The sequence below is a fragment of the Centruroides vittatus genome, unplaced genomic scaffold (genome assembly GCF_030686945.1).
Source record: "Centruroides vittatus isolate TY-2023 unplaced genomic scaffold, ASM3068694v2 contig_754, whole genome shotgun sequence".
In the NCBI taxonomy this organism is placed as follows: Eukaryota; Metazoa; Arthropoda; class Arachnida; order Scorpiones; family Buthidae; genus Centruroides; species Centruroides vittatus.
The window spans coordinates 818,491-832,007 of NW_027122490.1; the positions used below are offsets into that span (position 1 = coordinate 818,491).

The window sequence follows — 13,517 nt, forward strand, 5'->3', positions numbered from 1 at the left end:
ATCACCAGTTATGATTCACTTCAAAAATGATCATTTTCTTGATGTTTGAGAAGCAAATTATAAATGTCAATGTAACAGAGAAAATCTCTTTCTTTAAGAACAGGTGGAACCTACATATTGAGCTTTGAAACAAGAAGTACTTTCAAATGATCATACACGATTGAATTTGACAAATTTAATCTCTTAGCGATTTCTCATGTTGTTATTAGCAGTTTGCTTCAATCAATATCTTTATTTTGTCTTTATCAGCTTTCAACTGGCCTTCCAAACATGGTGCATCTTCAATATCAAAATTGCCAGAACAAAATTTTGTGAACCATTTTGGTATTATCGTTCTGTCAACACATCATCTCCATACACGTCAAACAATTTTTTTCTTGTTTGAACAGCATTCTTACCTTTTCGATAATAAAAAAGCAAAATATACCAAAAATGCTGCTTTTAATTTTCCATATTTGATGGGACACCACAAAAAGAGAGAAAGAAAAAAAAAAAAAAAAAAAGTTGCACAGAATCAAACAAAACTTTTTACAAATAAGCCTTGAAATGTCAGCTGTCAAAATATATAATGACAATACAATTTAGAATGAAATTGGTGGGTAAAAATACAACTCATCTCTCTGGTGGTAAAAAAACAAAATTACTTTCCAAACAACCCAATATATTCTGAAATATTAAAAACTGGAGAAATAGATTGCTATAAATTTACTTACATGTATAACCCATCACTTCGGCAATTTCTGACCATGCTAATTCTCGCTTATCAATATCTCTATAATCTCTTCTCTTAGGATCATACAGTTCTGGATGCTTCTGAACTTCTTCAATTAGTTGTTTGTCATCCATTTTGAAGATGCAATCAATCCTCAACTATACATCAGATGTTTTACTTGTCCATCAATGCCGATTGGCTAAAAGCTTCCAAATGGAGGGAAAAGATAAAATGGTTTTATCTTTACCTATTGTGATGATTCAGCTTTCACGTGTTGCATTTAATTGTCATACTGAATATAAATAATTTAGAAATTGCTTACACTTGTAATATTAGAGCTGAAATATGTATCCACATGTGCAATATGAAGCTTTTTTAGAAGATAGAACCACAAACACTAATTCCATGCATCATAGGAAAAAATTAATAGTAATGAATATCAATATAAAATTGGGGAATTTTCCATATGTATTTTCAAATGTTTAAAAAAATTAATCATCATGAATACTAATTTATATTTATATAAATGATATTCAACAAATATATTTTATCAATCAAAAAAAAAAAAAAAAAACTATCTACAAAGCTTAAATTACATATTTATGAACAATATAAAACACATTAAGCAGCCATTTATTTAAACATTTTATATAAAATAAACTTTAATCATATATGAGTTTGAACCTTGTTATCACCTTATAACTTTATCAATTATATATTTATTAGCCAATGTAATTTAACTATTAGAAATAACTTTTTTTAATAAATTATAACTTTGCAATAAACTTCAAAAAATGTAATTAGTAATTTCTGCTAATCTTAATTAAATGGGCAAATTTAATTGATAAAGTAATAATGATGTTACTCAGAGGCTCTTGATTAAATTTAATATTAACTGAAAAAGACAAATCTATAAACATAAAATTATTTAATACTTTTGTATTTCAATTTAACATAAATATATATTTTTTCACTATAACTAAATATTTGAGTAAAAAATTTATTAATAAAAATGTTACAACAATAAATATTTTGTAGCACCGATATTTACTCTACGCCATTAGTAAGTTATAAAAGTTACTATATTCACGAAATAACAGTAACTTAATATAAATTATAATAAAAACAAATCATATGCCTTTTAAAGAAACGAAAAAGTATATAGATGAAGGAATTATTTTGTATAATACAAGAAAAAAGCTTGCAATTAGATTTACATTAAATATTAAATGCTAACTGACCAGAACTAACTAGTTGAATAATTAAGGAATTATATAAAATTTAATTTATACTTTTGTTTAATATTTACAATATTACATATTCCATACTCCAATAATTTCTTTTATCCAATGGAGTCAATTTATTTGACTAGAGAATGTCTTATTCACTTCTGTTATCCTATTTTCCAATTTTAATTTAACAGCAATTTATTCATTGTTTAATGTGTATTTTTATAGTAACATTTGAACATATAACTTGCAATCATGCTAAGGCATGTAGTTTTTAAATTGATAGTTACAATATTTGCTGCATTAATTTAATATTAACTGTGATTCTGAAATCTAAAAAATTACTTTTCTTAAGTTAAACCAATTTAAAAAAATTTTATATTAGAATTATAGCCAGAACTCTGGAATCAGTATACAAAACTTCCTCCATAAAAACTCAATATGTATTATTGCATTTTCTTCTGAGAAAAATTTTAGGTAGCTGAACCACAGTGTTAACTGGTTACTATAAACTTCCTTGCAAACCTCAAAAACAATTCATATTTTTCACAAATTGTGTGGGGTGTCATATACAAAATGGTTATTATCTGAGTTACCCATTTATACTGAATGCAGAACGAATCTTACTTTAATATCTAATATAATGATACAATGGAAACTGTTTAAACCAGATTCCCAGTTTAATGGAAACCTGCTTATTATGATTTTTCTTCTCGTACCTTATCATATAATATACAAGTTAATGTAATTTTATCTGTTTAAGCCAGAAACTGCTTAATGAGGACACCCTGCAATTTTGAGTCCACAGAAAGTAAAACAATCTTCTTAAGACAGAAGTGAAGATAAATAATGTGCAAAAACTGTCTGATAATGCCATCTTTGTGTGTTCTATTTTTAGTCTTTACTTTTAGCTTAAATAAAAATCATCATTGTGTAATGCAACTTTACAGTATCAGTTATTATATTATTGAAATTCAGAATAGCAGAAACGTCAAGAATAAAGATGAATACACTACATTTAAAATCTAAAATCAAGCTCATGAATAATGAAGAAAAACATTTAAGTGTTAAAGAACTCTGCTGAAAATTTAGTTGTTTCAAAACACAAGTTTATCAAATTCTGAGAAACAAAGAAAAAAAATCAAAGAAGAATAGCTGAATGGTAAACATCATGGAAATTTGAAAAACCAGAAATGAAACTCATAATAGAATAATGTACGAATAGTTACTAAATGCAAGACCATATAATATTCCAATTTCAGGACCTATTCTACAAAAGAATGACAAATTATCACACATTTGAAGAATGAGTCAATCAAAGTTTCTAATAATTGGCTTGAAAGCTTCAAAGCTCTACACATTATAACTTTCATACAGATTTATGAGAAAGCTAAAGATGTTGACCTGACAGAAATAAAAGAATGGAAGCAAAAATTGATTAAATTAAAATTAAAGACTATGAACCTAAAGACATTGTAGCTGTAATGAAACAAAACGGTTTTTTTTCAAGCTCTCCTAAAAAAAACTGAGTTTATACCATATTTTGACAGAATGACTGGCATGCCACATATAAGCAGGGCAGATCAGCATGCCTGAAACCCCAGGGTTATTGGCATGCTGGTTAAACTGCAACTAAAATATAAAATTATTCAGATATAACAAAATTAGTTGTTAAACATATGTTTAAAAAAAATTCTTCCAAGTACAATAATATAACACCATTGTAATTTGACTGATTTAAAATCAGGAAGAAAGTTTTCCTTTACAAGAAAATAAAACAATTAGCAACTTATTGATATTAATTAGTAGTAGTAGTAGTAGTAGTAGTAGTAGTAGTAGTAGTTAGTCAGTGTGGGCTACACTGACCATCCACCACAATCTTAAAAATAACACCTTCCTCTCAAATTTCACACAAAACCAATGTTAATTGATTTAGGTTGAGATAATTTACCAGGAGTTTCTTAAATTTAATATGCATTTTTTACATTTTTGAATCAAATTACCATAAAATAAACAAAAAGCATTTTTGGAATTCCATGATTATTTTACATTGTTAGAAAAAAGACAAAATGAAGAAATTAAACATATACAGTCATACCTCGGTACTCGAACGTTTCGGAGCCCGAACAAATCGGTACTCGACCAAAAATTTCGAAAAAAATGCCCCTGTTCCCGAACAAAATTTTGGTACTCGAACCTCTTTCTGGAACGGATTATGTTCGAATACCAAGGTACCACTGTAAAAGTAAACATATATGTAATACTGACAGTTTCACAGTTTTAGAATAAAAATGCATTTGTTTTTACCTGACATAACTCTTTCATTTTTTTTACTGCACCCTCTAAAGATGTATAACCTCACTTAAACCAGCATGCCAGCATTCTCCCAGGATAAATTGACATGTTGGTTTTTACTATATGGAAATATCTGATTTCCTGATCTCTCCAGAATAGATTAACATGCCAGACAATCTGTGAAAATACGGTAAAAGGATAAATATGTCTGAGGGAAGCAATCAAAGAACAACTCAATTCTCCTGCGTGCTTTTGCTGATGGAACAATGGGTCATAGGAAAGAATCTCAAACCCTTCTACTTCAAAAACATATATTCAGGAACTACCCAGTACAAGGCAAGGAAATAAGAAATTGTGGATGACTTTGATTATAATGGAAGAATGGCTTAATTCTTTAAACAAGGAAATAAAAATTCAGGAAAGACATGTTCTCTTTTTGGATAATGCTGAATGCCATCCACAATTAGATTTATCCAACATTAAATTTTGTTTTCTGCTGCCAAAAACCACTAGCTCATCATGACCATATCAGGGAGTTATTCAAAATTTTAAAGTGCTTTTTGAAAGAATCCCATTAAAATTGGACATAAATTTTGTGCATCAACATTAAAATTGCCTTCAGATATTCATTAAATGGTGATGTTTGCTATTTTAATTTTATATATTTCATTTTTTAAAAGGTTTGTTTCACAAAGGTACATAAGAGCAAAAATAGAAAATACAGGCCTACAAAATGCAAACTTCTAAAGACTTAAAATTCTCTTCTGGCAGAGATTTGAAGGTTGATGATAAAATATGTCAGTAAAAACAAGTTACACAAGCTAGATAAATATGCTTTGGGGAGACCTTAGTTACATCTTTAACATTTAATCTGCAGCAACTGTAATATTACATTTCTCAATATATCACAATATTCCTAAGTTTAAAACATTACATTTGTAGCATGATACAGACAAATTCTCTCTCTCTCTCAGTTCGTCTAGTGACCACCAGTAATGATGATAGCAAAATATTTCGTGAGAGTAATAGAGGTTGTTTTGCCTATCCAAGTGTGAAAAAAGTACAGGTAAGCAGTAATTATTTTTAGAGCCATATAATTTATGTAATACTATATAATTGATACATTCTTGCATAATTTCAGAGCCAGAATCTGATTCCAATACTTCTGACAGTGCCATCCCATCCACATCTACTATACCACTATAACTAAGAAAAAGTCAGAATAAATGCAACCCAATAATGATGATGAGTGTAAATAAGTGGGCCATATACCAAACATTACTGTTTACACTGGTGATCATGAACTTGAACAGCAAATTGACATTGATCAAGCAAGTATATTGCTTTCTTTAGTCACTTTATTGATCAAGAGCTCATTTCAAATATGAAGGAGCAAACAAATTTATATGCCAGACAAAAATACTCAGCTCTTAGGTGAAAAACAGAGTAAGCCCTAATTCAAGATTCAAATTGTAGAAAACTTTGACATTGACAGAAACAAATAAAAATTCATTGCAATATGGTTACAGAGAGACCTAATTTTGAAAACCACTAGAGTGCAGACCCTGTATTGATTTACAATTTCTGTCCCAATGTTTCATCAAGAGACAGATTTTTGAATATTCTTTCAATGTTCTACTTCAGTAACAATAGAAAAGGAAAGGAGAAAAAATTTTGATGCTTTGTACAAAGTTATGCCACTAATGAATGTTACAGTAAAAAAATTCTGAGTAACATATTACCCTGAGAAAGTTCTAACAAATGATAAGGGCATGTGTCCATTTAGGGGTCATGTCAATTTTAAAGCTTATATAGCCAAACAACCATAATTTTGTGTTAAATTCAGTAATCCTTTATATTCAAAACTCATTACGATTTCAAACAACATAATGATGTCAAAAAATATTTTGTTCCAAACTTAGAATCTCTGTTTAAATTTCATTCTGTAACAGTAAACCTGAAGATTTATCAAGCAAGCCAAAAACATGTTTTATTAAATTTCTTGCTGGAAAGATGTGTCTAGTGTTTTCTTGTCCTGAAGATGTTCCAGCTTAGATAATTACTGATACAAATATGTCATTGTCAGCCAAATTTTACAAGACGAAAGTGTTAACGCTAATCACAGAAGGAAAAACATTCCTTTTGACATGTAAACAAAATGGGATGTTTCCTATATCCATTTATAAAACCAAATTGGTAAACACACTGGAATTAAAACACGCATTGCAGAATTTTAATTTGGCATACCTGATCCATGTTGTTTAACCAAAAAATTGGATGAAACTGCATTAAACGAGGATGAATACTTTACAGTTCTGATCTTCATCTCATTATACTCTTCCATACTTATTAAACCATGTTCTTGTCATCTTAGAGACTTCTTGTATCACCATCAAACATTAGAACTAACACATCTAGTATGAAATTCATTCTTTTTTCTTAATCATAACAACAAAACATATTTGCATAATAGATGAGTCCCAATCAAAGCCTCCTTTACAGGAACTTACAGGAACTAGAGATAACATGAAATGAGCTACTCTTCCAACTATTTCTATAAGCTTGTTCTTTATGTGCAAAATGTTGATGGTATCTTAATCATTTGGTAAAATGAATTAGGCATCAACCAGTTTCAAGCATATTAATTAATTATAATCAATTTAGGCTAACCCTGAGGCTGAATCAGAAAAGTTATACATGAGTACATTTCATAGACTTAAAGCCAGATTATCTGCTGAATTATCAGTCTATAATGATTATTATAGTCCAATTATTATTTGGCATATTGTCTGACTTTAATCAATTGTGTTTGTGGAGTTGTTTATATTCATACTTATTCAACTACTCAAACTGGGTATATGTAAATAAGCCCTACACATAAAACCAATATCTAGCAAGAAAATACAAAATTACATGAAAATAAATATTTTCATCTGTGTTGAATGGTCATTATCAGACTAACTGATCTTCACAGTTCAAATTCAGCTGTTAAAACAAACAGTTCAAACAAAAAAAGTTCCTTGGAATAGGCTGACATGCTAAAAGAGGAGTGATGTAAGAGAGAGGGGGAGAAGAGAGAATTGTAAGAGTAAACTTTGTAGGTTGGCTGCTACATGGGGGGAAGGAGTCTACATCTCTAAACATGATAGCTGCATTTTTTCTCATGGCTTTGTAAATTTCTAATTGTTCTAAACCTCCCACAAATAATGGCTTAGATATTTAGAATAATTAAAAATTTACAAAGCTGCAAGATAAAACATGGCTATCAACTTTAGAGATGAAGACTTCTTTTCTCTTTTGTGGAAGTCAATCTATGGAGTTTAGTCTTACAACCCTCTCTTACACCACCCCTCTTTTAGTACATAGATGACAATCACTTATCCCAAGTAAGTTTTCTGTTTGAACTGTTTGCTTTAACAGCTGCATTCAAACTGTGAAGGTCAGTTAGTCTAACCATGATTATTCAACACAGATGAAAATGTTTGCTTTCATGTAGTTTTGTATTTTCTTGCTGGATATGTGTAGTGCTTATTCATAGACTTAATCATAACTTTAAAGGATGGGCATATTAACACCAATGTTTATTGAAAACTTGAATACCATCAGTTCTTCATCCCAGCAGTTTCTAATGTTCCCTTCAGATTCAAACTCTCTGCCTTTGTCACTATTATTAAACAAACTTTTATCCATTGTTATGATTTATTGGACAGTCAAAAGAAGTTGACATACATTAAACAGATAGCTATACAACATTGATATTATTGATATTCCAGAAATTAATTCAACAATTAACAGAATTACACTTAATGCATGGTTGACAGCAGCTGTGAGAAAATGATCTCCAATGTTACATCAAGGTTATTAGTTACAAGTACCTTACCAATGTATATAAGAAGATAGTAAAGGTAATGGATACAAATATATACTACTATAGAAATCCTTCAATTTACAAATTACTAACAAACAACAAGACTATTATAGAAAGAATATGGGGATCCAAGTACATATCGAACAATCACAAAAATAACTTTTAAAAAATATTTCAATTAATACAAAAATTAATTAAAATGGCCAAGGACTATAAATAAATAAATAAATATACAGGGTGGGCCAGCGAAAACGAAATGGCAGAGTGTTCGTGTTCTTCCAAGCAAATCGCTCGGACAGGTCGATTTTACTCTCGAGGGGACATCTTTTTAAATAAAGTTTTTGCAATTCTGAATATGACAGACAACAATAAATTTTAAAAACTCATTTATTTTGTATTATCTAATTCTATTATCCTAATAATTCTATTATCCTGGAAATTGTATTTTAAGATTTTTACATAACAAGGCAGAAGAGAAGCCTGAAAGAAAAGATCAACTCCACCCATAAAGATTGTTTTATTCCTGAGGTTGTGAGAAAGGACAAGATGTGAAGACATTTATTGTTATTTCTATAAGTTTTAATTTTCTGTTTTTAAATGTATTGATGTTGCAAATGAGCCTAGTCAATCACAATTCTAATATAGAGTGAAGTAACACACAATCTGAATAGATTCACATACAGTATAAATATTTTAAGAAAAAAATGATGGATTTGAAAAATTTGATAATTTATTTACTTATTTAAGAACTACAAACAAATATAGCAAAATCCAGATTATCTGACCACCAATTAACTATAGTTCTACATTATCTGAAGCAAATTTGTAAATGTGAATGAATGTCTTATGATAATTTAAAAATAAAAAGCTTTGCTGAAAATGAACCAAGTTCCTAAATGCCATAGTTTATTTTAAACACTGACTGTACCAAGCAAGTGACTTTTTTAAACTTTCTGCCCTGTGGTCACTAAGAAGGCCTTTTTCCACACCCATCACATGTTTTGCCAGAACCATAACAAGGACAGTTGGGTAATGAGAGACAGATCCCAACATATTCAAGACACACTGTCCACAAAAAATGATGTGACTGGGAAACTTGTCACAAAAAAGGGAGAAACAACTGTAAAACAAAAATTCCGACTTTGAAACAAAGTTTAAAATGATAACATGTATTACAGGTACAAAATGATTTATTTCTGTCACATTTGATCATTTAACTTCACTGTTAACTTCACAAAACCATTCATATTAAAATGTAACTATGATAATATACATTTTTATTCACAGAACTATTAGCCTATAAGATTAGCTGTATAATAAATAATTTAAAAACAGGCTTAAAAGTGAAACCATATTAAGTTAAAAGATTTATATTCATAATTATTAATCTGAAAGGTCAAGACTACGTTTTATCTGAGTTTTCACTCATCAGAGGTAGCTATTATTCAAGGCAACCACTATATCACTTGTTCACGTTGCCTTGAATAATCAAAATTCTACTATACTTGTATTTAATTATTTTCTATTTAACAACTTTTTAAAAGAGCAGTAAACAGTTAATTCATAAAATTTTAAACTACAGAAATAACTTTTTAATTTAAAAATTGAAAGAAATAGATAATTCTTAAAAATACCTAACTGAAAAATGGAATGAAATGCTAATGAAACTTTAACCATGTCCATATTTTAAATATTGCAATTAAATTTAAGAGAAATTCATAATATAGAAATTAAGATAAAATTATCAGTTATCTATTACTATCCTATGTGGAAAAAAGAACTGTACTACATTGGAGCTACAAGGAGGTCATTAAAAGAAAGAATAAAAGCACAAAAGAACGTGGAATGTACAGAATGAGCAACCAGTCACTGCTTTAGTGACATATGTCATAGCAGACCCAACAGAGGTTTCTGTGAAATGGGACAGAGCAAAAATAATACATAAGGTTCAGGACAGGAGACATATTAAATATGCAGAAGCCTGGCATATTCACAAAAGCAGTCTAGCAGGATAGGCTATAAATTTCAGAGAATCATATAAAGTCTCCGCAGCATGGAGAGCAGCATGGGTGCATTATGAACTTATCAGCAAAAGAAAAAAGTACGGACAGATAGGCATTAGTCGTTGCCCGTTATATCATCACTTGTTTATTTATCTATTTATTTATCTATTCCTTTAACAGTTCACTCTGTCCCATTAGTAATTCAGTCTCACACCTGAAGAACTCCCAGCAGTTCGAAAACATTTGTGGTGATTAACATCCTTTAATTTCTATTTTTTTTATATCACACCGGTTATAGGTTCTAAGAGTGCAGTATTTATCTATTTATTTATCTATTTCTATATTATTATTATTAATTTTTATTTTTACTTTTATTTTTGTGTGTATAGTTAGTGTATGCATATATTTGTATGTTATTAGTCTGTAGATTCTATTTCAAAGATTCAAATAACAGACTCTACATCTGTGGGACAATGCTAAGAAGAAAAAGAAGTCTGTAGATTCTATTTATCTATTTTCAGACTTGCATTGAGAAAACTTCTAAAGTTATTTGTTTGTCATAAATTAAAAAATTGTTTGATCCTAATGAAGGTCAATTAATTGACTGAAAACGTTAGATTACTTTAATAAAATAGACTGAATGTTAAAGATTGGTAAAGTGTAGTTATTTTTCATAAGTGTAGTTTGAGAAGAGATTATTATCCTAATTGTGTATATATACATAATTTTTTATTGATGAACTTTTTAAATTTACTCATAAATTTTATAAGCAAGTTTTCTAGTTAATATTTGTCTGAAACTCATTAATTTAGTAATCATATATACATAACATCGTCACAATGCTGTGCTGCAATTTTTAATCGTGTTTTTTAAATTTATTTTAAAATTTACTTTAAAATATATGCTCTCCATCTCAAATTAGTAGTGTCTTGTCCATGTACATAATACTTTTTCCTGTTAGCAACAGTCATGCCATCATCTATCTAACTCCTTACAAGGAAAAATTTTTGAATTGAAATAATGTGACTTCTGATTTGCATCAGAAGTTCATGTTCAATTAATTGGGGCCTTCTGCCTCTAAGCTTTCCATATCTGGTCTGAAGTTTCATCTATCTAATTCCATTCTTCTCGAGATTAAGAAAAGACAGACAAACAATGGACAGACACAGGAGGAATTTATAGGTCTATAATTTTTCAATTTTATCCCAAAAACAGTAATGTCTATAATGTTCCTTGGATCTAATAAACTCTTATACAGATCTTCACAATTTATACAAAGCATATAATTTAGGATTCCAGCCTTGACCTTTACTTTTAATAATTAATTCTCAAAACATGTTTTTCCAAAAAACAATAATGTTTACTTCTCCACTACAGGCAGCACCATAAACTTCAATTATTGTCTCTTTATAATAATAATACAAGTATACTCTTAGAAAATTCATAATTTATTTTTAATGACAATATAGGAGATATTTTTATTAATTAATTCATAGCCATCACAAAAAAAAAAATCAGCTTGCTAAAGTTAAATATAATGAGCAAATATTTATTGTGACATTATCAGAATGCTGGACTGCAACTTTTAATTGTATTTTTTAATTTATTGACGAGACTATGTCTTATTTATAAAATCACAGTGTCGTCGACGGCTGGATACCTTAGAGATATGAAGGAGTACATGTCAGAAGTTGCAATTTGGCAAAGAGTATCTGGTGCCCAAATAATGTGCACATAAAAAAAACCAGACTTGTAGGTACTCAGGGGACTGAGAACAGAGTCAAAATAAAATACAAAATGGCAACACTCTTTCTACAAACAGGCGCTAGTGCAAGATTTGTACATGCATTGCTCATTGGGAAGTTCGAAATGCGAACACTGTGAAATCAAATTTTGACAAACGAATCTTTGAAAAAACCCATTTACCTGTCCCATGTTATTCCTGACATATCTCTGGTTGCAACCTGTTGACCCAAGATATCTCGTTTCAGCAGTGGAACATTTTTGAAACTAGATGGCACTAGTCATTATAATCTTTTATTAAAACTAACTTCCAAAATGTAATTTTTTTTTGTTTTTATATTTACTAATATATTTCTTTCGTTTGTGCAAATAAAAAAATATTTTTGGACAATATAATAGCCACAATTATTTCTTCAAAAACAGAAAATTTTCGTTAGGCATTGACAAAATTTCAACCTAGGGCAACACAAAACTGAGTGAAATTTCGACATTGGATAGGTTAATTTCATCAAAAATGCATCATGAATGACCTCATAGTCGTGGCCGAGACCAGCGAAGATTGAACAATTGCACTCAAAACCAGTGATACCAAAGAAGATTGGAGAATGAGAACAAGATCCTCCATGAGTGTTGAAGCACTTAGTAGCGAGTCTCCGAGACAGTCTTGTCCCAAAAATGGTCTTGCTGTTTTACTTGTTTAAAATATATGTTCTCCACCTTGAATTAGTAGTCTTGACTCTGTATATCAAACTTTTCCTTTAGCAATCAAGTCATGCTGATCATCTAACTAACTCCTTTCAGGGAAAATTTTTGAATTAAAATAATGTGATGTGACCTCTGGTTTACATTTGAAGGTCGCATATAGTAAAAATTAGGGCCTCCTGCCCTTAAGCTTTCCATATCTGGTCTTGGCTTTCATCTATCTAACTCTGTTCTCAAGATTAAAGGACAGCAGATGGACAACAGTGGAAATTTATAAGTCCACAATTTTTTCTGCTCAAAAAAAAAAATTCATGAAGTTCTTGAAATGATTTCACAGCATTATTAATTTCTACAGAATAGTTCATCAATATGTGTTCTTCAATAAAAAAATCATTCACTTTTTTTTAATCAAACATCCAACATTAATGAGTATTGTTAAATTAAATATTGTATTAACTCATTAATACAACAATGCCTGGGAAGTGATCATTAGCTATTAACACTGAACAAAAAATGAAATAAAATAAAACAAGTGGATAAGATCACTGAATATTAGTAGTTCATGAGTTTGTGCCGGACTTTTACCAAGTTTTCTTTGTGTCTGACATTTAAACAGGGGTCAGTTCCCCTGAAAACCCTGTCCAGAGGCACCCCCTTGGCAGATTGTCTAGGAGTTACTTTATTCCATCAATCTGATCTGAAAAAATAAAAGTAAACTCGCATAGAAATTGAGGAGAATTTCAAAAACTGCCTATATTCATGACTACCCAGTCTCAAAGATTCTGTCTCTGTTCCAGTTACAATAATTTTTCAATACAGTAATAAAAGTAATACTTATTATAAAAAAAATATTTAAAATCAGTTATAACTTATTTTCATTATTTTATTTTATATACACATGAATAAGTCACACGGACAACTAATTATTATTTATTTTGGCATCATTAGCTCCTAAGTAATTGCAT

General features: G+C 29.5%; 1 protein-coding gene across 3 annotated transcripts in view; it reads right to left on the reverse strand.

Annotated features, from left to right (window-relative positions):
• Positions 1-13,517, reverse strand: part of LOC136981425 (pre-mRNA-splicing factor ISY1 homolog) — a 70,474-nt gene that overhangs the window by 55,895 nt on the left and 1,062 nt on the right. Inside the window, exons 2-3 of one of the 3 annotated variants that reach the window (XM_067277746.1) lie at positions 1,035-1,109; positions 714-918 (exon numbers count right to left, since the gene is read on the reverse strand). The exons of 1 other annotated variant lie outside the window; for it this stretch is intronic. In XM_067277746.1, the coding sequence (XP_067133847.1) occupies positions 714-846 (133 nt within the window). In that variant the 5' untranslated portion in view covers positions 847-918; positions 1,035-1,109. Of the gene's footprint in view, positions 1-713; positions 1,110-13,517 lie in introns of all 3 variants that reach the window. One more of the 3 variants, XM_067277745.1, reaches the window with a different exon arrangement.